This window comes from Petromyzon marinus, chromosome 49, assembly GCF_048934315.1.
Source record: "Petromyzon marinus isolate PM22_M1 ecotype Great Lakes invasive population chromosome 49, UKy_Petmar_22M1.pri1.0, whole genome shotgun sequence".
NCBI lineage: Eukaryota > Metazoa > Chordata > Hyperoartia > Petromyzontiformes > Petromyzontidae > Petromyzon > Petromyzon marinus.
The window spans coordinates 8338877-8366096 of record NC_133715.1 but is presented as its reverse complement, the minus strand read 5'-3'; the positions used below and the strand labels follow the sequence as shown (position 1 = coordinate 8366096).

Sequence of the window (27220 nt, the reverse complement as noted above, 5' to 3'; positions counted from 1 at the left end):
GTCGGTGGGGGGGCGGGGCGGGGGGTGGTATCATGCTTAGCGAATGGTTCCTGTGCTTATTGGGTCAGATTACAAATAACCCACATGTTTCGCTCCACGTGTTCGATTCATTTCCACACGAAGCTCCCAGCATGTGGAGTGAAATGTCGGACATCATGCCAAACAACGTGCGGAACAACCCGAAAATGCACTGGAGAAAAAGTTTCCGAACTTCTTTACATATTTCTGGGTCACAACGAAATATTTTTTTTTTAATAAACCTTGTAATATGGGGGACACAGGACATCTGGCCGCATTATTTCTAGGACTCACTTTTAAAGAGGTGGGCAAAAGGGGGAGAGAGGGCGAGAGGGCGAGCGAGAGGGCGAGCGAGCGGGAGGACAAGCGGGTGAGAGGGCGTACGTACGGGTGGCATCGTCAATGTCAATGAGCTTGGGCACGAGGCTCTCGGGGAGCTTCTCGGGCAGTTCGTATCCGTTCTTGCGAGCCACGACGAGGTGGAAGGCAGCGCAGAACTCGTCCAGCGTCAGCGCCCCGTCCTGGTCGAAGTCCGACAGCTCCCTGGGAGGGGCGGTGGAAACCAAAGGGGAGCCGCAGGCAACCAGCAGAACGGTCGACTCTCGATGATCCGGCGTAATGGTGCCCCCCCCCCCCCCCCGATAAAACAAGCAACGGATAATATATGTGCACCTACGTATACTGGTGAAGATGTAGCAAAGGATTATCTGTTATTGTTGCTTCTTAATTAATTCATTTACTTGGTGAAACGTTTGCGGTCAAGTGGGCACCGAATCGCCAGTCTTTGGTGAGTGAGGAGCAGCCAATAATAGGAGTACCTCACGTGCAGGAAAACAAAACGAATTTATCTCGCATGTACGGTTTAATCCGCGACATAGATAATCTGCCCCGGGCTGCCAGTCAGCAGCTGAAGTGAGCATCAAAGCAGCGGTGACTCAAGAGGCCACTACGGCCCCATGTGATTTCATCGCGCCAATGGCAGTGCTTTCTTATTTCCGCAGCATTCCGTAGCTATTGCACAGCTGACAACCGACCCTGCAAGAGTATCCGTGACAGTATTGCACCTTCTGGCTTGAGGTATTCCGTCTGGTCGCGAACGTGAAAATCTGCCCTTCTCCTTCCTGTATATACGTACCCCACCCAACCACAACCTCGTCTTCCTGACTGTCTACGAAACTGTTTTTAAATCATGGTTGCTGAGCAGAGGGCACACAGGCATCAAACACGGCAGCGCTGAAGGCAGAATAGACGAGACTTAATGCATTCCTTGAATAGAGCAAGGTTATACGAACTTTGGGAAAAAAAGAGATAACAACGGGAGAGAAGCTCAAAGTACAAAAGAGTGAAGCAAAGAAGCATAATGATAAGTTATTGTCGCCTGCGGTGGGGTGATTGAACAGTGTGGACGAGACAAAGCAGTCAGTCTAGTAGACCGAATCCCCCAGCATGGATGGAAGAATGAAGAGAATCATAAAGGTTAACTCCATCATTGTGCATTTGTGCAATAAAAATAACACGCATAGTTTGCAATTAGAAAGTAACTAAATGTTACTGCGTCTCAAAAAACACTAATAAGAAGACAAGCACATCGCAATCATTTTAAGGGATACTTTTTTAAGCGTGTGCACGATTTTTATAGCGAAGAAACAACGTTGTCATCCTCAGATTGAGTTAAGCGCTCAACAGCTTAGAAAAAACGTATGTCTTTTCACATTTGTTAAGGTGTGGTTATGTAATGATTGCTACTTAATTCGGCGTGCGAGTGGTTTACACCGAGAATTGCCAGGAAATGGTGTAACGGCTTGGCACATTGTAATGCTCTCCAGCATTGTGAAAGGGAAAAGTGCAAAACAGCAGAGGCACTCAGTGCTTTATCGAGGACAACATTTACTCACCATATGTGAGACAGCTCCACTATAGGCAGTTTGGATTTAGTGAAGAACTCTTTGGCACCAGAGCCTGCAAATGGAGTAATAAATCCATCAATGTTATTAAAGCCCATCATGAGCAATATTACTTTTTGACATGCACTTCCAATGTGAACAAAAATCAATGAACACAAACCCTTCTAGTCCCAATACGTTTATATTTTTAACATCAAATAAGGATCTTCGTCACATTACACATCATGGACGAAAGAAAAGTATATATATACTGTGTATACATCTATCCAGGAAGGGCTCACTGTGCCCTAAAACCTTTTAGGAGGCTACTGGATGGAACACAAAAGTACAGACATGTGGGGAAAGTAGACAGTGCCACATGGGTATTGACAACACACATACAGACACGTGGGTACATACAGAGATGGACATGTGGGTCCACATTACTATTATTATCATCATCACAGCGGTAGGTGAAAGTGGCAGCCGTACCGGGAATGAGCCCACCAAGATCGGGCTGGATCGTCTTGAATTGGTTGATGTAGTAGTCGCGTTGTTCCTCTGTGATTCGCCACGGGTCCTCGGTGTAGCTGGCGCTGCGCTGCAGCTCCTTGCCGCTGCCGCCACTGCTGCCAATACCGCCTCCGCCACCACCGCCGCCGCCACCGCCGCCACCGCCGGCCGCCGACGCACGCGATACCGACCCGGTCGCAGTGTGATCCTTCACGTGACACGCGTGAAGACACGGGGGGAAATCATGGGGTGTGGGCGCCGCGGTGACGAGACGTTAACTACCTCGCCTGGTATGAAGGAGGTTGTAGACTCGACCCTGTGGTCAGAATAATATTTAAAGCCCCCCACCCCTGTAGTAATAGCAGTACTTTAACCCTGCACCGAGTGTGGGTCATTCTACTTCTCTCATAGCTGTAATTATGTTGGAAGTTTGGCTATTATCATTAGACCTCCTTTGCCAGTACCAAAATGTAATAATAGGGTTTTTCCCCTTTTTTCTGGCAACAAAACTGAAACCTTTTTTACAAGGATTCATGCCTGCATTAACCACAATACCTGCAGTCAAAATGCAATAAAAAAAAACATACTATGATAATATATGCATTATATTATAGTTTGGCTATTACTCTTATGGCGAGATGTTAACTACCTGATGCCTGTATATTTGAAGTTTGTATATTCTCCCTGTGGTCGCGTGGATTATCTCTGATTCTCCAGTTTTTCTCTACACATTTAGAAACATGCATTTAGAGTATTGGCTGCTAGAAATTTCCACATGATAAGCCACTTCATTGAGCTATCATTTGTGGTCTGGTAGCTTCTGAAAAGAGCTATATAGCTCAGTGGGCCTAACCTGGTAAAATTTGAATAGTTAGTTTGTGTGGAATGTGCGGGATATTAACAGAAGTTGATAAGCTAGGTTTGATGTTTACCGGGAGTAGTCATCTCTCAATTGTGACATTAGATGTCAAGGTATGGATTGACCACCCCCCCCCCCTCTCTCTAGATGGGATTGTCATGGAGGTCACAAATTGGTTATATGACTCTACCATCTCATTTGTATTGTTGTTTGTTTCCTGTATCATGTGTCTTGTTTTGTATACTCTAGAATAATAGCGTGTCATTTGCTTACATTACAATCAAATTTCTATTTTTTTTACAGTCTCGCTTATATTGTGAATTATTTGTTTTCTCGTTTTCATTATGTTAAGCATTAAAGCTCCAGTAGCATATTGCTTGCCTTTCATTTTATTTATCGTAAATGCGATATTATCAAGTGCACAATTTGATGCATGCAATGTGAGCGAATGCATCGATTTTAATTAATGAATCAATGCAATCGTTGTTGGCCAAAGTATTACTGAGTGGAATGTAACGCATGATTTGCGGCCAACAATATGTTCTGACAAGACAGTATCCTTAACATTAATTCAGACCCGACACTTATTGATTGGTTTTTCAAACTGCTACACACAACTAATAAAAACAAATTCAACTAATTCGCCCTAAAAAATAACTTGATCATAGATAATACTTAGCACAAACTGAAGGCGCTATTAAACACAAGTTAAATTTTCAATGTTTAAGTTTGTTTTAAGCCACAGAGCAGGATTAAGCCACATTAAGTGACCAAATGTTATAATTTTCATTTATGCAGTCATTAGTGATCGGAGACGATACTGAAACAGAAAATCTGTTGTGCTGGATACAACCAAATTTGTAACCTTGATCCATACCCATGTATCGATAGTTCAATGTTAATGTGCCATTTTGTCTTGGTGTGGGGACTGTTTTTGTTGTTGTTTTGCCCAATGTTGTTTATTGTTCACGACTTGCTTGCCGTATCTCTATTTGGCACTCCTATCGTTTTTTTTGTATTGTTTGTTGTTGTTACTTGCCGACCAGACCCTACTGGACATCTGTGAAATACAGCTTCATAGCTCACCGGATTCCTCCAAGATAAATAAATATTCTGATTCTGACCCTGATCACCTCGCTAGACCTGAGAACCTGGTTCAATAGTGAAAGACTGCTCGGAGTTGAGCCCAAGATCACAGGAGTCCTGGCTCAGTGCTTCAATTATGGAATTATCCACCCTTAACCACACAGCCACACCAACACCCATTAAATTAGAAGCCTGTTTAAACATATTTTTGGTGTGGAATCTTGTTAATGTATTCGTCAAAACCTTTACCATCATCATTATCGTCATGATTTATACCACACCTCCCATGGAATACATTGCGAGGTGCCAAAACAGTATTTGAGATAATTAAGCCTGGTTGGTACTTGACTCAGCCCATCATATCTCCGGGGGTCAAAAAAATTAATTCCACTGTGGGAACGTCAACAGTGGTTGTCCTATGGATAGACTCACCCCTGCCATAGGAATAAGGAATTTTCATCACTGGCACAGGGTTGCAAACAGTAGATGAACACAGCCTCAAAGCTCATTTATTAAAGCTAGAAATCGCTTTGATTTGGCTGGCTCGCTGCCAAATGCGAACTAAAGTTCCCACTGGTTCTGACATTCGCCGTGCAGCCGTGGGTACTGGCACGACGTGAAGGGGAAGAGAACTCTACCTGCGAGGCCACAAAGTGCGTGGGGGCGGTGGGAGTGGCTGACACGGGCGCCCCCCCTTCCGGCATCGTCGTAGCGCTGTCAGTAAAGCTGACCCAGTTCTCTTGCTGCGGGGGCGTGGAGCCTACCGGCCAAGAGGCACCCTCCGCTCCTGCAAAGACAAAGATCCTCCCGTGTAGCCTTAACAGACTGTTGGGGCGAATTACTGTTAGCGAGTTGCACCTATAACGGCCTGCACGGCATACGAGGGGATGGGTGGCCAGCACCTCCCGCATGGCGATGGTTACACACTGTGTCAGGTACTCATTCGAGACTGAGTCAACCTAGCGGAGGCCCAGGACCGGTTCAGATAACCATCACTGGTGTGGCCGTGAGCTAGAATCGAACTCGGGTTGCCAGGTTCGTAGCGCAGCGGCTAACCGCTACAGTACCACTCCGCCCCTTCAAAAAAATACCCCCCGTATAGCCTTAACAGACTGTTGGGGCAAGTGCTGTGAGCGAGCACGAATGAAGGTCGGCACGGTACACGAGGGGGTGAGGTGCGTGGCCAACACCACGTTCGGCCGCCTTTGTCTCCCTAGTGGCGATGTTTACTACACATCGCCCCTGCATGCGCACACACACAGAGTGGTGTGCAGTACAGCATGACAATTGCTGGCATACTTGTGCAAGGTTTCAGTGCCACTGCCAGTTGAAGATGGCAACCTTCACGTGGTTAATCTGTTCAGTGTCACAAAAAACGACAAGACCACCGACGAGGCCATCACTGCACATCTTTCGATGGAGGAATAGAAAGATCTACAATCAGCATCAACGTGGCTAAAATAAACCTAGATTCAGCCATACTCAAGAAGAAGCGTCACTGATGTGTCAGTGTATGTTTTCGTGAGACACTGATTTTTTTTATCACAGACAAAATGGGGGGTTATGGACATATAAAAAAACAAGATTTTCACGCAAATGAGGCACAAAGACTCAGTGACGCTCTCCTAAATGAACAGAGAAGAGTATTTAAATGTCCCACGGTGGCAGTTAGAGTGACGCATACACCACAGGAAACCGAGAACAAAGATGTAGATTCAGACACAGGCGGGTATAAATTCGAACTGATTATGAATTAAATTGTAAAAAAAAACCCATTAACGTCCATTTGTATTTGCACAACTAAGACTGGTTTGCCGCACATGACAGTCACGTCACCAAGACTAGGTCTACCTTGCCAAAGGAATTTTAAATCTTACTCTTATATGGGTTAAAGATTTGGCCCCAAAAAATTTGAGATCTTATCCTATAGATACACACCTAGGCTGCAAGCCCCCAGGCTTTCCAACACAGGTGTATCGCTTCAATAATTAGAACCTAAAAAAAACTTTCATGTGACCGAGGGATGCTGTTAGTGAGCACACAATGGGTACATTATTTTACAACCTATGGCAGCCGTACCAACGTGATATCAAAAAATGTGTGACTGGACATACAAAATTTCGGGTCTCTTTTCGTATTAAAGAAGCTTCAAACTCATGTCAAAACGTGGTACACGCAGCCTAGGTGAAGTAACTACAAGGACTGTTGTTTGTGAGCGGTGTCTTTTTATCGTAAAATAATTCTAAGAGGTAGCCAGGTGGCTCGGAGGGACAGAACTCTCAAAGCACTTGAGCTGGCACTGGCTGAGATCCTTGGTTAGAATCTGGCTAAATCAGGTTTTAATTTGGAGTGGGTCGATAAGTTTCAGCCGGGTCACCAACAAAAACACAACCAGAAAAGAGATTAGATTTTTCACTTAATTTTATCAATTTCGGCTTTGAGATTCAGACAATGAAAAAAATTAATTGTTCGATTGCTATGCAAAACCCTTTGCAGGATATATAAAAGCTGCGCCCTTCGCGTGGACAAAGAGCAGGGCTGCCAGAGTTAGGAAAAAAAGAGCCCTAAAGAACAAATTTGTCTGGTTTTACACAGGAGAGTTCACAAACTACAATACAATTTTATACAGGACTAGCTGTACTACCCGGCTTCGCCTGGGACTTGAATTCACCACACCCGGCCGCCTTTGTCTCCCCAGTGGCGATGTTCACACCACAACAGTTACTCATTTGAGGCTGAGTCGACCTAGGGGAGGCCCAGGACCGATTCAAATAATCGTCACCGGTGGTGGCCGTGCGCGGGAATCGAACTCGGGTCGCCGGGTTCATAGCGCAGCGCGCTAACCGCTACACTACAATGCGTTACGCTTCCACATGCGAGGGTCATGTGACAGATTTGACGTCACAGCTCACTTGCCGTGCAAAAAATATATGGAAAGTATCCACATGGCAAATTTCAAGTTTGTTGCATGTCGGGAAGTACGCTAAACATTTTGAACAGACACACATATTCACAACTTTGCTTTTTATATATAAGGAGATAATCTATACGAGAGTTATTGCACCCCTCTACAGACGTATGCACAGAGTTTGATGCATGAATACTTTCAACCTTAGTTGGAAAAAATAAACATGCAGTGTAATATCACGTAAACAGTTCGCTGGGAACTGAGGTGTAGGAGGATGTGTGAAAAAGTCGGCTATGTAAACAATGGCGATGCGTGTGCGGCGATGGCGAAGCCATCGATCGAGGGTCGAATTCGAACCGTGTGTGATCGGCATCGTGTACTGTATACGCAACTGCGTACAATTCTGAGGCACTTATAACTGCTTTGCCGTTACTAATTGCCAATTATGGACTCAGACTATTGTCCTACCATCTCATAGAGTCCCTGGCACGTAATAATATGCTACATAGTGGCAGTGAGGGTTGCAAAATGCCGATTTATTACTAATAAACCCCAATGATCCGATCGAAATTAGGGATTTTGATTGGAACATTGGGGGGACACGTGCCACCCCACCCCCCCCTACTGGCTCCGTCAGTGTATGTAAACATCTACACAACGTGAGTCACACCATACAAAAATATGTTCTTGGACAAACAAAGAGCAAACCGCGGGAGAGTGCTCTTTACAAATGTATGTAAGCCCAAGAACACATGACAGCGTGTGAAAATGTAAGATTTGCGAACGTCTACAGAAAACCACAATCATACCATATACAAATCCTGCACCGAACTCCAGTGGCCCATTGATCAGGGAGGGTGACTGTACAGGACGAGGTGTTAACTGCCTCACCAGGTATGCAGGAGGTCGTGGGTTCGATCTCGACCCTCACGCCTGCATGCACTCCTCGTGGTCGTGTGGATTTTTCTCCGGGTCCTCCGGTTTTTCCCTCCAAATTTAGAATCAATGTGCGTTTAGAGTATTTGGCCGCTATACATGTCCACGTGATAAGCCACTTCGCCGAGCTCACTTCCGCAAAAAAGCTATTTAGCTCAGTGGGCCTTACTGGTGAAATAAAAATATAACTTTTATTCTTTTTATAATTTTTTATATTAACTTCATTTAAACATTTTATTTTATTTATTATTTTATTGTTATAATTTTTTTCTATCCACGTGACTTTACTGAAAGACCCAAAGAATATAACCTAAAAAGAGTTTAGTTTTTAAGTTCAGTTGAGATTAAAACGCACTGCACCAGCTCACCTGGCTGTCTCTCGGCCACGTACGGGGCCCAGGCAGGGCCTCTGTCGCCGCTCGGGTGCCGCTGGCCGGGACGCCACGCCACAGGTGATGCCGGCGGGGAGTGGTGCGGGGACACCACGGGTGACGGCGTCTCTTGCGGAGGAGACTTGGACACGGACTGGTCAAGTTGGGCGACCACAAGGGAACGCGGCGAATCGATGAGTCGGCAGTAAAACAAACCCTTCCTGTTGCTACGCATGTTTTTCACTATTTTAGCTGTATATCCAATTTGTTTTCGGGTTGAACTGGCCGATATTAATTTACACATTTGCGATAGCCAGGTCGCTTCTGAAAAAGAGCTATATAGCTCAGTGGGCCTTACCTGGTAAAACAAAAATAGTTTAGATTTAATTCTAGATTTAAAGCTTTCGTGACTGCTAGGATCCATACTCTTTGGTTCTACGTGACTTTACCCAATAGAACCAAAGAGTATAGTTTAGATTTAGTTTAGAACTGAACGTTGCTCAGCATGTCCAACATTTCGCAGGGGAGAGCATTGGAATTCCTTCAAACAGTTTATTTTCTCAAGCTCCAATAACCTTGCTCCATCTAAGAAACGTATTAAAATGTATCTATGACACCTTCATCCATGCTTTTTGTTGGTGGCCGCCTGGTATTTTTGGCGCTTGCGCCTGTGGTTCAGCAACCACGCAAAAAAAACATTCACAAAAGACACAATGTGCCGGCACAATCAGCTGCACCCTCTCCGTACCTGCTGGTCCAAAGAGGGCATCCTGGCCGGCGTGCCGGTACCCGGTGGGTCCTGCGGCTGTGACGGCGCCAGCTTCTTGAGGTGGGCGCGTGCCGGCGGCGGTGGGATCACCCGCGAGTAGCTGCTGCCACCCGGGGTCACGGGGCCACCCTCGTGCTGCTCTGGAGCGTGGTGCGACGGCGTCACGTGCCGGGACGACTCGGGCTGCTCGCTCTTGCCCACCACGAAGCGGGGGAGGTCACGCACTGCGCGGGGGAGAAATAATGACAAATTAAGACATTTAAAGACTACGCCAGAATGTCAAAACATCTCCAAGCGCGCTGCATAGCGGCGGGGTAACACCCGGTGAGTTTTAGGTCAAGTTTGATTTTTGAGCGATAGACGTCATGGTCCTTTAGTTCCTTCATCGGCAGTGTGTTTCCAGGTGATGAGACCAGCGACTAAGGAAGCACGTGGTCTTTGCAAAATGTTTGCCTCGGGTGGTACGACTAGTTCTCTGTGCTCAGCGGACCGAAGATGTCACCGGTGTTAAAAGAGATGGAGCACATGGAGTCGCCGTGTTGCAACCAGACCTCAGAGGCAGAGGACTTTATTTCCACAGGTACTGAGAATTGAGTGGCCTCTTCTGGCCCAGTATAAGTCCAGAAAATGCACCGGGTGCCTGCGTCCATGTCCCCTATGGTGGAGTTCAGTTTAATTATCGCTAATTAACCAAGCGAAGAGGTGGAGTGATGGTGTAATGATTTGCGCAGTGTGTTTCTGCACAAGGACCAGTCTCTCTGCAAGGCGGCCACTCACAATATGGTATCAATATTATCGAGAATGAACAAATGATGGGCTGATTTATACCGTCAGTCAGGAATTCAACTTGTGAAATTCCAATTGTTAGTATCGTGCTCTACCATAGCTCCATCTGCAAATTCTCATGCATACATGGCACACATAACATGGCTCGGACATTAATAAGACCAGTATTGACATACGGGACTGGATGGACTAGAAACCATGAAGGAGGAAATGTTGTGCACTACAGAAATAAGGAGGTGAGCTGTATCTCAGCGATCACAAGACTGGAACGGGTCAGAAATGAAGAGATGACGAAGAAGGCAAGAGTGGTACACCTTCTCTGACAAGCTGAAAGAAAGTTAACTCAGACGGCTGGTGACAAGTCGTAAGAAGCGAGGAAACCCACACCGGAAAAAGAAAAGGTGATGAACATGGAAGCGGCAGGGCAGAGAACGAAAGGCAGGCCGAGAGAGAGAGAGGTGGTGCCAAATGGGAAACCAGGATATGAAGGAATGTGGAGTGGACGTGGAGGGTAAAGGCCCGGGACAGGAACGAGTGAAGATATAAAACGAGGAAAAGGTTACACAAGTGGGAAATAAGCCAGGAAGGCAGAAGAAAAACAAAAATGCACATGCATATGCACATGTAAATATTTAACTATTCAAATATATATTAATCAAGTCACCGCAGTGTCCAACACAAGTCCTGTGAGATGTACCTGTACTGAGGCTTTCCAGACGCATCGGCAGCCCGGCCTGGGCCACGGCTATGAGCTTGAGCGCAATGTAGAATTGGCTGCGGCCAAAATAGCCGAGTCGTTTCGCACCACACATCTCTGTGATCTGTGGCAGAGTGGAGGGGGGCAAGAGTTGAACAATAGTCCATCGAGCTCCAACATACCTGGCATTAATAAATAACGTGTAGCCATTCATTAAAGGTAGCAATGCATCTTGTTAAATTAAGGCTTCAAATAAATAATTTATGGCAAAAGTATACCTTTTATTTTACAATGTGTACACAAATTATATTTAACTCTATGCATGGGTATGTATATATGTTGAACTTCTTTCGCAACGTACATAGCCAACTGTGCTAATCGGAGGTGTGGGGGAAGGACAACTAAACACAAGATCAACAAACTAAACACAAGATCATTCAGATTAGATAGCTCAATCAGCAGAGCAGTAGGGCCACCAACTATGAGGTTCTGAGATCAGATCCCAGCCATGGTCCACTTAGCTGTACCATCACTTAAGTGTCAGCAAATTATGTAACCTTGGTTCTTTAAGACACACATACAGAGCAGTAATGATACAAAAAAATAATGCCCTTCATTCATCAAGTGTATTGAAGTCTTCAATTCAGGAGGGTTTCCTGCATTGGGATGTTTGGCCAATCCCATTCATGAGTGTTTGGCATGTGGCAAGTAACCAGTGAACCCACCAAATACCAGACTTCCGAGGGGATAACACTCAAGGGTCCACACAGATATTTTTTTAAAGCATTGCTTTAATGCCACCTCCAGGCCATCTCATAGCTGAAGCCTTCAATACTTGGTATTCGCAGGCATTCTCCCATCTCAGGAATAAGAAGCCTCAACCAAACTTAGCTTCCGAGATCTGACGAGATCGGTTGCATTGAGGGTGACGGGGTAAATGTTTAATGTTTTGTTGTGGGCACTTCCAAAATTTCTATTTGGGTAATCATTATTATTAATCTTCAAGAGTGCTGTTTTACTTGGAGATGGCGTGGCAACCGATTGGGGCTTTAATTCAGGTAGAAATAATTATTCACCATTCCTTGATAATGGCAAAAAGTTCAAATACCAGTGTTGAACATAGTGAGCCTAAACAACTGCCATCCACACTGATATGGTAATGGTGCATTCGGTTATGCAATAGGCATGAAGCAATTAAATGATTCCATAAATAATCCATATACATAAACTACAAATAATTGACTTTCAAAATGACACCCCACAGGTTTTATTCGGATGCTTGGGAAATTGACTGAGGTTGCATAATTTGTGGAACCGCCATTGCAATGTGATTGCATAAATGGTGTAACACGTTAAAACAAGTAGCAGCGCTGTATGAGACACCGCAAACGTGAGATGGGTTTGATGGCCGCTTTATAGCCCGGAAGGAAGAGCTTTGTAGTAAATTTATCTTCAACTAGGACACATCCTCAATTCATACTTATGCCTTCTACTTCCTCTAGACACTGAAAAAACATAAACAAACTGCATTGACTTTGGAACCCCCCCCATAATTAGCATCTCAACGTGTCAGCACAGCTATTTCAACGTCTGCTCACTTAACATAGCGGATGAGCCAAGCGGGTTGGTCCGTACCACTACGCGTGTCCACCATGGGTAGTCATCCACCATGGGGAGTCATCCACCATAGACAGTCATCCACCATGGGGAGTCATCCACCATGGGTAGTAATCCACCATGGGGAGTAATCCACCATGGGGAGTAATCCACCATGGGCAGTCATCCACCATGGGCAGTCATCCACCATGGGCAGTCATCCACCATGGGTAGTCATCCACCATGGGCAGTCATCCACCATGGGGAGTAATCCACCATGGACAGTAATCCACCATGGGCAGTCATCCACCATGGGGAGTAATCCACCATGGGGAGTAATACACCATGCGTAGTAATCCACCATGGGGAGTAATCCACCATGGGGAGTAATCCACCATGGGGAGTAATCCCCCATGGGGAGTAATCCACCATGGACAGTCATCCACCATGGGGAGTAATCCACCATGGGCAGTCATCCACCATGGACAGTCATCCACCATAGGGAGTTGGCACGATAGGCAGAGTGCTTAGCAGATATACGGTCTGTTTCATATAACACACACTTTCTCATTAATTTTATATTCCGTGGATGCTTCATATTAAATTAGTTTCCCCCCCCCCCCATAAAGATGCTCTCAATCCAACATACTATGATCCAACATAGCATTTAATGAAAATGTTCTCATTAAAACCTATCACGGTGGCGTAGCTATCATGTGCATGTGATCTCAAGGTACAGTATAATGCTTCAATAAAACCTTTTGTTCGCATTGGCCACCCTAGGCGGGATACAGATAAGCCATTTTGAGGTCAATGGCTCAGAAGGACCAACAGGAAGGCCATGTCAGTTGTGGCAGATTGCATGGGAACAGTCTGTCATTCAATGAACCGTACTGAGCCTGGACAGACGGGAGGAGGGTGGGGGGGGCACGGTGCTAGTTTTGCCATGTACACATGGCAAGTTAAATTTGGACCAAGAATGCCAAACAAAAAAAAACTCAATCGACGACTTACTAAAGCTATGTCTGCAAAGAGCCACAAACGGGGACAACACACACACACACGCGCGTACACGGCAGCAACAGTAAACTGATATCGCTTAGGTTAATAGCACTCGCTTGCAACGTAGAGAAAAAAAATACGACCTGGATTCAAGCAGTTACGAGAAAATCACCTCCACTTATGGTGGTGCACTGTTGAAACCCCCAAGAGAATATTAAGTGCATCTAGCACACTTAAAAGACAGCTGATGTAGTAATGCCAGTCAATAACAAGAAACAAGTAAGGCATTGTAGTCCTGTCGGCTCAGTCTCCCTCCTCTCTGTGTGAGAAATGAGCTTTCTGCATCGCTCAACAACGAGGCGCCCTGTCGAGAAAAATTCAATGTACGAAAATTGTACTCGCTCAAAAGTTGCCAAAAGAAAAAGGGGAACATATATAGAGCAGTAAATACGACCAGTGTTGTATATGAAGGGACTTGAGCACAAATAAAGAAAGATTCTAGAAAGGAGATATCATAATTCTAAGGTGCATGTTGGTTAATACCTCTATGGGAGAGGAGGAATGGAAGCGTTTAAGCCTCAGCAGGGGCTACTTATATGCTCGGAAAGGTTAAGAGAGTGACCGAGATGGTTTGGGCATGTGTTGAGAAAAGATCAAGAAGATGCAATTAGGACTATGGAGATTAGAGAGCCATAGACTCAAACAGAGACCCATAGCCTCACACACAGAGCCATAGACTCACACAGAGATCTACAGACTCACACAGAGACCCACAGACGAGAATGGCTATGTAGATGCCACCGGTGCACCCCGAGGGTGAGAGTGAAGTATGTCGTGGAACGAGACACGAGGGCGGTGGATGTGGCCAGAGAATAGGCACAGTATAGAAGCGCATGAAGAAAAAAAATCCGAGCAGCCGATCCCTTGCAGCAATGGGACTTGCGGCTTCGAAGAAGATTGTGAGCGTCAAAAGCTTGGCCTGCTGAGCGTCATAACCTGAGGGCAGTTATTTAATAGCCATTGTTGTAAAACTGGTTGTTGTAAAACTGGTTGTTGCAGTCCCGTGTGTGTCTGCGGGCAGGTCTGAAATAGATTTTTTTTTAAACACTTGAAAAGTAGGATTTTTTTCTCTCCATTAAGATGAAAGGTATAAATAGATGCTTTAACCACATGCGCTCTTCCAGCATACATTATCGATCACACATTGGTATAGGGAAGTAAAAAAGGCCTTTCTGACGAAACAACAAATATGTGCAGAAGCACTCATTGTATTTCCTACTGGCTAGTTTTTTTAATAGGCAATGGGGCTTATTGCTTGGACAAATGTTTATTAATGTTTTTGAAACATACCCCATACACCATTTTAAATTAATCTTGCTGGAATGTTAAATTCAACTTCAAACTTTATCCTGCTTAATAATGTTTTATTGGTTAATGATTTGTACTTTTTTCCCCGATTCTTAATATTTGGGCACAGCATACTGTTTCATCACGAGTGTGCCGGATTGCTTTCGTGACCCAGATCTCCTTTTGAATGTTTTTTTAATGTTATTCTCAATGGGCTCTTAACTTACAGCCCGTTGGAAATCCACGACGAGACAAAGGCCTTCGTCGCAACGTGTCGGTCATGGGAGTTTCTTGACAATACTTCACGCTGGATCAGTGCGGGTTGGTGAAGGGTGTCCACAGGATTGGATTAGATATCGCTCGCTACGAATGTTACCCATGGCTGGGAATCAAACTAAGTTCGCCAGGTTCATACCACTGGGCTAGAAAAACTATGCCACTTCTCCAACTCTTGATGGGCTCTCACCTGGTTATAAATAAATCCACCAGTTAGTCGATCAGCAGATCGTGTGGTGGTGGGGTTCAGTGGGGGATACTCTCACCTCCTTCTAAGTCATCTGGGCCAGCAAGTCATGAAAGAGTCAGCCAAAAATATAATCTCAAGCTCTCAAGAGCTCTTTTGAGTAGAGGCTCTTTCACCAGCAGCGGCGTGTGAGCAAGCAATTGCAGCGATGCACCTAATTATTTTATTATACAATAATTCTAGAAAAGATTTCAGTAAATTCTGAGTACGTTTTGCTACGTGACATTCTCAGAATTGTTAACAGACTGTTGGAGCACGTGCTATTAAGCGAGCACATACGAAGGCCGGAAGAGTACGAGGGGGTGGGGGTAGCGAACACCATGCCCGACCGCCTTTGTCTCCCGAGTGGCGAATTTTATACGCCGCACCAGGTTCTCATTTGATGCTGAGTCAACCTAGGGGAAGTCCAGGACCGGCTCAGATATTCGTCATTGGTGTTGGCCACGAGCGGGAAACGACCACGAGTCGCCGGGTTCGTAGCCCAGCACGCTAAGCGCTACACTGCCGCCCCAATCAACATACACACGCACGCACGCACTCTGCAGTTGTACCTCCCAAAGGAGGGAGACTTACAACATGACAAGAGCGTTTTTGGTTTCGGAGAACTCGTACGTCAATACACAGTGACAGCTCTCAGCCAGGGAAGGAAGACGGCCATTTCCTATGGTCGGCCAGGGTTTTCCACTGCAACGGAGCACAAGGCGGCGGCTGTCCCACACAACACATGTAGGACGGGGCATGTCCAAATTGGGCACGCGTCGGCCTCCAGCAGCATTAATTTAGACGGTATTTTAATTTTATTTGTTTTAGTCCGAGTCTCAGTCTAGTACAGGGGTGGGCAACCTGGGGCTGCAGAGCCGCATGCGGGTCTTTAAGGACTGCTTCGTGACGTCGTTTATCAGGGACCACCGTCTCGTATTCGCATCCGTTGAAATGTTTAGCTTTTTACCAAATTCGAAAAAAAATTCTCTTTTTGTTATTTTGGTTGCCGACCCTTGGTCGAGTAGATGACAATCTGTGGACTCCAGACAAGTCTTCGTCTGGATTTCACCGAGTTCTCTTATTCTGGTTGACGAATACAGTTCAACATTTCGTTTGTTCTTATTTAGTAAATGCTGGTGAGAGGCGATTGCACTTTAGCCACACATCGATATTATCAGGTCAGCCAATCAATTCATGTGTTGTTAACCCACCACCAACCAACACAGCGAATTAGTAAGGTTTGTCACGTAAAACAAATAAGTAATACACAATACATATTATATTTCCTTATAGAGGAATCACATACTAATTAACTGATTACTAATCTATTATATAATTAGACACCCTCCCACCTCAAAACCTGATGGGATTCAATGATGACGTCGTCCTGCACTATTTAAGACTGGAAGCAGGTGGATGGCTTCACTATTCTGGCAAATCGCCCAAAGATGCTGGATGTAATTACAAGTGAAACGTCGTACTCATTCTAAATGTTGTGGATTCACTCTTCAAACACACCTGTGGGCTGAAGACGTATCTAATTGGCATTTTGTTAACGTGCCACATTTTTTACTGATTGGCCGTGTCGGGTGGTGGAGGGTTGCGACACATTTATACTTCCGCGATCTAACCCAAAAGCCTTTATTATGAATAATACTGGTCGCGAAAGCCTACGTGTTAAACGTAAAACAAAACGTGCAAATTAATTACTACATCAGCATATCAGTGTGTTGGAGAGTAAACTCAGAACAAATTAATATTTATGCGATTTAACCCAAAACAAACCTTTATTATGCATATTGGTCGTGAAAGCCTACGTCTTAAACTAACTCAGTCAATGTTTTTAATATACAGTACATACAGAGCCAATTACCATTTGGGGCTTTCTTCAGTGCATTGCTATCTCTAAAAACGTTACTAATTATTATTAGTCTATGTCTTCATTCAATACTAGTTAATTTCACCCCTCCCTAGTCGGTCACACTTTCATCTTTAGTTCGAAGTTATAGCCATGGCGAAAAATAAATAACCACCCACATAATTGACAAATATTTTAATCACCAACCTCGTAAAAAAAATGCAGACCTCCACATTAATTTGTAACCGGTCCCAATTGGTTCACCTGCAAAGGCCTCTTGGTGGGAAATAACGGCGACATTTCATTTCCACGTTATAAACCCCACTTGTTGGGGAGCGGAGGGGTTTGAAGATTAGCCCGCTTTGCTGTTGTACACTGGCCTCCCTCTTTCTCCCATCAGTTTTGATGCAAGCGGACAGCTGTGGTGGTGAGAATGGCGCAGAGCTGTAATGCAGAACGGCCACGCTACATCGTGAGCAACTGTAAAAAAAGAATAGCACTTTCTGCTTTTGTACAATGCACTCGGCATTTAAATGAAGGCCATCACCCACACAGCCTTTATCCCTCCTGAGGACAAGCGTACAACTCGCTGTTCTTATTCTAAGTATTTATCGCTCAAGGACACGCCACAGAACACAAATCTTCATGCTCACTCAGCCTTGGTCCCCCTCCCCAACTCTGCTTCACCGACATAGAGACCGTGGTGACGTTGAGATCCTCTTACCTGGCATCTCTTGATACGTGGCTGGCCGAGGCGGATAACGCTTCCAAATCACCGCGCTAAGCGGTATTTGCTCTTATCCTTTTACCTGGTGCACACAGTGAGGGGTGTTTGTGTACAGTTGCCGAGCACAACTGCCTCCTAAGAACACGACCTGGGAATGACTTCACTGGGCTGGGAGAGACACGTCTCGGGTTATCCTGCAGCGAGCCAATAATTCATAATTGAATAGTGATGATGGTGCTGCGATTGTAAAATAAATAACACAGTACCACAATCTTTTTGAAATGTAAATATTGAAGACACACATCACCATCATAGGAAAACCTAATCAATTCGTATTCTTGCCGAGGGTCCTTTTGCGAATAGACAACCCTTTTCCTTCGCAAAGATGGAAGGTTTGTTAAAATGAATTTGCATGCCTACAGGCATAGTGACTTATGAAGGCTGTAACTTACAAGAGAGGCAAATCACTTGGTTTGATGATGACGGGCCGTATATTTAAAGTGTTCACATTAAACATAAAGGATTTAAAAACTTTAGGCTAACCCTGGCCTCTGAGTAAAATCAATGAACCTTCAGGCTATAATTTTTGGGGCACCAATTGAAAATTTGGTTGTCAGATTTTTCTAGTTATAAGCATACTCGACTACATACTTCTGCTAATACACAGCTTTCTACACCATCTAGGGCATCAATAGAATTTACATCGTTCACTCAATCACCATCATCTGAATATTTTAGATTTTTAAATCGCTAAATAAATCTTACCAAAAAAATTATGATCGAGTAATTTGGCAATAGTTGATGTGCAAAGACAATGTGAAATTGTATAAACCAATTTAAATACGTTTTAACTAAGCATGCAAAACATAACCAATTTAAGATACTGCACGGCTTCACCCATATTTCGTTGGGTTCGTGGTATATAAATATATAGTGGAACAGAGACAGCTACAGAGATAAAGATAGAGCTGGGGAGATGCAGGAGAGGCTGCGTTGCTCAGATAGTGATAGATATAGCAAGTCAGAACAGCTGTCTTCCTCAGCCATCCCTGGACCGTGCAGATGCATGTGCAAGTCGGGCAGAGGCGGCGGCACTGACCACTGGACTTGCATAGAAAACGATTTAACACTGTACAATTCAGAGTGGAGCAGTGGTATAGTGGTGAGCACGCTGCGCTATGAACCCAGCGACCCAAGATCAATTTCTGCCGCGGATGACATTGTCTCGTGGCTTCCAAACCCCGCACTAAACAGCGTTAAAAAAACACTTGAAAGGGCAACATAGCGCAGGGGACCTTCTTTCATTGGTGGATTGGTAATGGCTGGAATATAAAAAAAATTGTATCATTAAGATCTTTAAAATACACTCAATGTATCCACGACATATAAGACAGTGAATGAAATGTGGAAAGATACACGGAAAGTATATTTTAAAATGTGGAATGTGGGGCAGTAATTGGCCATAGTTTTTAACATTGCCTCACCAGATTATGCAGTTCAACAGCAGTCCACATCTGCATGCATAATAGAGGCTGTACCTCTCATATAGTGTAAATAATGGCTATCTTCTATCCACGTTCACACTCATATCAGCAGATCCAAAAACCCACTATCAATCCAGGTAGTCTTGTCGAACCCAGTCGTGTAGGTATACAAGCAGCTCTGCATTTGTAATGTGAAAATATGTTTAATTGAATGACTCGGTGGCCTATTGGTTGATCGTGCAATTGTCTCAATGAGTATATCATGACTAGATGTCGTACTTACTGGTTGTGTGCTGACATGAAAGGTCCCACAAGACAGTTCACAAAGGCAGGCAAATGTACATCAGTGAATTGACCAAATTTCATGAGAATGGTCCAAAATCATTTAATGTCCGCGTTGTACTTTGTAACGATTGCCAGGTGATGCCCTTGCACTTGAATTACATGCGACCTAAACTGGAAGGCGATTGAATTATGATCGAATTTTTTACGTGCGATTTCCTATGCAGAGTCCGCGATTTGCACGCACGGATGAAGGGCACATTTACGAGTTGACAGTCACACAGATGTGTTTAGCTACACCGTAAAAAAACCGTTGATTTTCCGGATTGTGTGGGGCTACTTTTTCACTGACACAAAGTAAACAATCTTTCACACAGTAGCTCAAACAAGATTCAGGAGTGCTCATACAAGGTGGCATCAAACTGTGAACAGCCCCCTCAGCAAACACGCTGTGGGATGTGTCTAGGCCAGACGTATCATTAGTAATCACACGAGTTGGGGCCTGCACCTCCACACTATTCTCTTAACTTCTTTTCTCTTCCGCCATTAGATTTTTACCGCCAAGGCCTAGTGGTTTCGGCAAAGTAGCGCTGAGAGGCCAAATCGTATATTTTATTGCCGCCGTCACAGATGAAGAGACCGGTAATGTCAGGTCACAAGGGCATGGGAGTTTTATATACATCTTGGGCAGTGAGCCCCGACAAAAAAAAGCAAGTGGTATTTTTCACCTATGAATCCCCAAATTCAGTGAAGATGTGAAATTCTACAGTCAGGTCGGCACTTGTTTTCTTTTGTGTTCAGGCGCCTTCTGAATTGTGCCAATGGTAGCTGGAATTAAATATGAAAAGCAGTGCAGTGAAAACAGAGGATCTGGTAAAACATGCTTTAAAAGTTGCTCCAAAGTACCATTGTACAGGATTCACTTCACCTAAAAATAAAAGGGTTAAGCATTCATCGCAACTCATCTTGTGTAACAGTGTGAATAACACGTACAAGTTAAAACACGTTGACTGCCAAGTGCCAGCAAGCTAACCAACTGTGTATCAGCATGGATGCAGATTGCATTACAAGCTCCACGTAAGCTGTTTCCCTAAACGGTGAATTCACGTCTTATTGTTTTCATTTACTCTGCAATGTGGGATTAATCATTAGTGTAGTTTGAACGAAGGCAAATACGCAGGACATATATCACACTTTAATGTTAAACAGACGCCCAGTCATTTATTGCAGGGCATCTGCTTAGATGGCTACCAGGCATTGTTTATGATATGTACAAAGCAAATTCCAGTGTTGGGCCAATTGTACCATCGGTGCGTTGTAAACAAACATGTGGGGACCAATCTATAGAAGTGAATGACCTACTGAAGTGCCGTTGTAAACATCAAACCTTGGCTGCGGGGACGGGCAGACCCATGCATCTGAATGTCCTGTTAACAAGAATTCATTACCTCCTGGAGCCACCCTTGCACCTCATTCACATTGCCACGCTGTGTACGCATGCACAAAGGCAAAGATCCACCGTATAGCCTCAACAGACTGTTGGGGCAAGTGCTGTTAGAGAGCACCTCTGAAGGCCGGCAACCGCACACGAGGGGGTGGGTGGCCAGCACCACGCCCGGCCCGCCTTTGTCTCCCCGATGGCGATCTTTACACACCACACCAGGTACTCATTTGAGGCTGAGTCGACCTAGGGGAGGCCCAGGACCGGTTCAAATACTCGTCACCGGTGTTGGCCGTGAGCGGGAATTGAACTTGAGCAGCTGGGTTCATAAAGCAGCGCGCTACCTCTCGCCAAACGCATTGCACACACACACAAGCAGACATATACAGCAACAATTCCAAGTACAGTACGACATAGGTCGTGTCCTGCACTGTCTTATGAGTTACAGCAGTGAATTTTATCTGGTCCAAAGCATTCCAACAGATCCTTTATTCTCTATATTGCAAACCTAATGTCAAGAATAATGCAACTGCAAATTAATTTGACGATTGTATTGTTTTGGCTGAGTCACCCAGCTCAATCACATAAGTCGTCGTATCGAGTGGCCTGAAATTTTGATAATAGCCACAAAGCTCAATCCAGAACGACCATAAAATAAGTGGCCATCTGTAACAAAAACAATAACTAATAATGGCGGCAAAAAGCATGTGGAAGCACTGCAACCAGAAATTAAACCACTATAGGCTCACGGACTCTCTCTGTCAAGATGCAACTAATTGATGCTACGATAATAACGAAAACACTCAATGCTGCAAAAATGTATTCCATACAAATCAGCTGACCTTGTAAACATTATTTCTGTACTCAACGGAGGCTAATGAATATATACTAAGTCATACGCCATTCTCTTAGAAGGAGCACATCAATTTAGTCATGCGTGACCTTTGCACAATTGTATACATGCTGTATTGTCATGCGAGACTTATCTAGCTGCTCCTGCTCAACGTAATTAAAACAATGGTCCTAACCCAACGTAACATTGAAGAGTCACATGTAATGTTAATTATACACCGCCTGCGTGCCGTTTGTTTTTTTGAATGGAATTCCTTTAGGGCTGTTTCCCTACAGCCTTCTCTCAGCTGCTCAACTGGAAACCACCAGTTCTCTTTTTTAAAATGCAAAGCAGATTATAAAAAGAAAATGTGACCCTCACGCGGAAGCAGATACAACTTAGCAGCGCAGTTCCACACCAACATCTTATGACCACAAACACTTCTGCTCACTAGCCTCAAGAGCCCAGGGGTCCTCCTCAGATTTCCACCTCTCAGGTAAAAAAAAAATCCAGGAAAAATAACGAGAATAAAACTTTTGATTTAAAGCTTTCGTGACTGCAGGGATTCATATTCTTGGTTCTTTCGGTAAAGTCACGTAGAAGGGAAACAATAGAATAATCTGGCTACCATGAGAGATTCGTTCATGAGGCTATCCACATATACAAACACAGAGACAATTTCAACCGAGAAGATGGATTCTGGATTAACAATCATTGGAAGGATTTGATAAACCATTTCGGGTCTTAATTGAGTGTTCACGGTTACGGTGGCTTTCAGACCGCATCCATTATTTTCGTCTGCCCCCTCCTCTTTTCCGAACATAGATGGACTCGTCCATCTGAATAAACTGCCAAATCGCTCTCCGTGGTGCTAACGTTAAAAAACGCCACTTTTTTCAAATTTTCTTGCTGTGGTTTTCACACCTGATGATGATTGCTTGTGTTGCAGTCGAAACGTCGTTATAATTTTATTGTTTTATATTTTTATTATTTTATTGTTTACCTTCTACATGACTTTACCGAAAGAACCAAGAATATGAGAATAAAACTATATTAAATACCAGAAGGGGGGGGGGGGGGGAACTACTTGCAAAATACATTAGTGGTGCATTATTACACATCTGACAAAACCTGGGACTTTTCATGCCTTACAGATTTCAGAGCACTCACAAAGTAGATGATCCTGAGGGAAACAAGACAGGTGATAGAAAAGCACGTGCTATTTTTCAAGCTCTGCACTTGCCCTACATAGGCCACCAGACAGTGATACAGAGTACTGAGGGCATCGCACCTCTCAATATCAACAAGAGCAGCGCAACCACGGCAATCACCTGCATCAACACCAACGCAACATTAAGTTTCACCCGTATCAGAGACAACCTGCAATTAGGAAGCCACTGGAGCTATGTACTTTAAAATCCAGATTTAAAACTGCTTCTTGTGTTTAATTTGTTGTCCTTCCCCCCACTACTACGATTAGCACGATTGGCTATGTAAGGCGCGAAAGTAGCTCAACATACATACAACCAAACAGTCTCAAACTGCTGCAGCGACAATTACCAAGCCACCTGCAACCGTCCACAGGACCACCACAACGTCAAGTCTCACCTGCAGCAGTGATAACAGATCTCAAATGCAACCGAGCAACATCGCCTGCAGCAATCCACCCTCATCAATAACTTTACATACAACAGGGGCAACTCAGCATCAGCGAAAGCAGACACCATGACCAACAGCTTAACCTGCGGCAGAGAGAGTCTCACCTGCAGCAGGGACATCCCACAACACCTGCAGTGGAGGACAGCATGGCCCAAAGAGACTACCGGTAACAGGGAAACATCACCTGCAGCAGAGGAACCTTGCGTGCCTCACATAGTCGCAAACCCATTCTCACCCGCAACGGGAACGTCAATGAGACGCGATAACAATGACATTTACGCACAGTACAACACATCTGCAGCAGGGACACGTTGCTAATCATTGTCCTGCAGCAGAAATATCTCAATACTCTGTCACCAAGGCTGACCTGTAGCAGGAAAAACGTGACATCCCCCAACATCACCTTCTTCCTCAACAGCCTCTCACTGAGGTTCCTTTGCGAACGGGGTCCCACAACCCTCAGCTGCAGCAGTGACCCCCCCACTCTCCTGCTGCAAGGATACCATGACAACCACGCACTCTCCTGCTGCAGGGCCTCCCTCACTCTCCTGCCATGACCCCCCCCTCTCAACCATCCACCTTCATGTGCAACAGCCACAACCCCCCCCCATACCACTTACCCCCCCATACCACTCACCCCCCCCATACCACTCACCCCCCCATACCACTCACCCCCCCATACCACTCACCCCCCCCCATACCACTTACCCCCCCATACCACTTACCCCCCCCATACCACTCACCCCCCCCATACCACTTACCCCCCCATACCACTCACCCCCCCCATATCACTCACCCCTCCCCCCCAATACCACTCACCCCCCATATACCACTCACCCCCCATATACCACTCACCCCCCATATACCACTCACCCCCATACCACTCACCCCCATACCACTCACCCCCCATACCACTCACCCCCCATACCACTCACCCCCCATACCACTCACCCCCATACCACTCACCCCCATATACCACTCACCCCCATATACCACTCACCCCCATATACCACTCACCCCCCATATACCACTCACCCCCCATACCACTCACCCCCCATACCACTCACCCCCATACCACTCACCCCCCATATACCACTCACCCCCCATACCACTCACCCCCATATACCACTCACCCCCCATACCACTCACCCCCCATATACCACTCACCCCTCATACCACTCACCCCCATATACCACTCACCCCCATATATCACTCACCCCCCATATATCACTCACCCCCCATATATCACTCACCCCCCATATACCACTCACCCCCATATACCACTCACCCCCCATACCACTCACCCCCAAACCACTCACCCCCCATACCACTCACCCCCCATATACCACGCACCCCCCACACCACTCACCCCCCATATACCACTCACCCCCCCATATACCACTCACCCCCCATACCACTCACCCCCATATACCACTCACCCCCATACCACTCACCCCCCATACCACTCACCCCCCATACCACTCACCCCCCATATACCACTCACCTCCCATATACCACTCACCCCCATACCACTCACCCCCATATACCACTCACCCCCATATACCACTCACCCCCATACCACTCACCCCCCCATACCACTCACCCCCATATACCACTCACCCCCCATACCACTCACCCCCATATACCACTCACCCCCCATACCACTCACCCCCCGTACCACTCACCCCCATATACCACTCACCCCCATATACCACTCACCCCCCATATACCACTCACCCCCCATATACCACTCACCCCCCATATACCACTCACCCCCCATATACCACTCACCCCCCATATACCACTCACCCCCCATATACCACTCACCCCCCGTACCACTCACCCCCATATACCACTCACCCCCATATACCACTCACCCCCCATACCACTCACCCCCATATACCACTCACCCCCCATACCACTCACCCCCCGTACCACTCACCCCCATATACCACTCACCCCCATATACCACTCACCCCCATATACCACTCACCCCCCATATACCACTCACCCCCCATATACCACTCACCCCCCATATACCACTCACCCCCCATATACCACTCACCCCCCATACCACTCACCCCCCGTACCACTCACCCCCATATACCACTCACCCCCATATACCACTCACCCCCATATACCACTCACCCCCCATATACCACTCACCCCCATATACCACTCACCCCCCATATACCACTCACCCCCATATACCACTCACCCCCCATATACCACTCACCCCCTACAACCCCCCCTCCGCCCAGCCCGCCACCCTCACTCGTGCAGCAGCAGCAGCAGCTCGTCTGCCGACGGCCACCCTTCCGCGCGCGCCCGGGCTCACCTGCAGGAGGGCGTCTGGCGGCAGCTGCGAGGCCCTGAAGAGCTCGCTGACGCGGCTCCACGCGGCCACCTTCTTCGTGTTGTCCACGTCGCAGTAGCCGAAGAGTTCGGCGTAGTAGCTCTGCTCGCTCTCGCTTAGCGACATCCCCTCCATGACGGCGGCTCCGCTGTTTTAACCCCTCCTCGCAATATCTATCCGCCGACGCCGCTAGCAGTGCCCCGATACCCTGCTGCTGCTGTTGTTGTAAATCACCGCTCGCGTTTCACAAACACATACAAACAAAAAAAAACGCCTTGGGAGTCAAAATCTAAAATCTTTTCAGCGCCACCGACACCTCAACCCGCTAGCATTGCCTTGAACAGCGGAGGGCTCCCGCTCGTTTACAGCGCGCTGCTTTTGCGCTGACGCGACTACCTTAGCGCGCCGCTTTGCAAAGCTCGTCGCCGGTTTCTGCTCTGTTTGTTGTTGTTTATTATTTTGCTTTGTTTGTTTGTTGTTGTTGCTGTCGTCGCCTCGGCCACACAGTTCGCGAGCCTCCCTCAGCCTCTAGACGCCTCCGCCGCCATTTTGGAGCGAGCGTCGCGCGCGTGACGTCACCGCCTGCGCGGGGGACCCGGATGTGCCGTGGCCCCACCCCCTCCCCACCGAGCCCATATAAAAAGGTAAAGGCGCAGCTCTGCAACTCCCCCGAAAAAAAATCATAATTCCAATTACATCGCGATTTTCATCAAGGATCTCAAAGCACTGTAATGCAACACAGTCGTCAGTGTGGCCATAATATTAATAATGCATAAAATTGGCGACGTTTCGGCCAATGAGCCTTCTTTACAGCACATACAGAGGCCAGAGATGCAGTCCCCTGCAATTCCCTGCTCACGCCACTTGGCGGAAGGACTTAGAGCTTCTTCTATGGTTACTCTTTGTTTTTTTTCGGTAAAGTCACGTATAAATAAGAAATAATAAAATAACATAATAGCGTACGACGTTTTGGTTGCAACACAAGCAGCCATCATCAGGTACAGAAGAGCTAAATTATGAGAGAGGGGAGACACATAACCTCAGATGTATATACAGACACCCAAGTAGGGGGACCTAACACAGATACAACAGGGGACACAGAGAGAGAAGCATACCAGACAAACAGGGTTTAGCAAATTTTTTGGAAACCATGTAAAGCAACACAGACGGTCGGGCAAAACACAATTAACGCATAGTCCGGTTGATCACGCTATTTCAAAAGATTGATAAATTGCAAGTAAAGTATGAAACTCAAAATACAGACCGCACACACACACAGACAACCAAGTAGAGCGAGCCAGCACA

At 45.9% G+C, this 27220-nt stretch overlaps 1 protein-coding gene across 7 annotated transcripts in view; it reads right to left on the bottom strand.

The window, feature by feature from the left end:
• LOC116953031 (ralBP1-associated Eps domain-containing protein 1-like) overlaps window positions 1-26538 on the bottom strand; it is a 39813-nt gene extending 13275 nt beyond the window's left edge. For 6 of the 7 annotated variants that reach the window (XM_032972850.2, XM_032972851.2, XM_032972852.2 and 3 more), the window contains exons 1-8: window positions 25898-26538; window positions 10827-10950; window positions 9323-9567; window positions 8572-8728; window positions 4998-5146; window positions 2394-2622; window positions 1914-1977; window positions 407-561 (exon numbers count right to left, since the gene is read on the bottom strand). In XM_032972850.2, the coding sequence (XP_032828741.2) occupies window positions 407-561; window positions 1914-1977; window positions 2394-2622; window positions 4998-5146; window positions 8572-8728; window positions 9323-9567; window positions 10827-10950; window positions 25898-26050 (1276 nt within the window). In that variant the 5' untranslated portion in view covers window positions 26051-26538. The remainder of the gene's footprint in view (window positions 1-406; window positions 562-1913; window positions 1978-2393; window positions 2623-4997; window positions 5147-8571; window positions 8729-9322; window positions 9568-10826; window positions 10951-25897) is intronic. The other variant, XM_032972853.2, reaches the window with a different exon arrangement.
• Window positions 26539-27220: the final 682 nt, after the last annotated feature.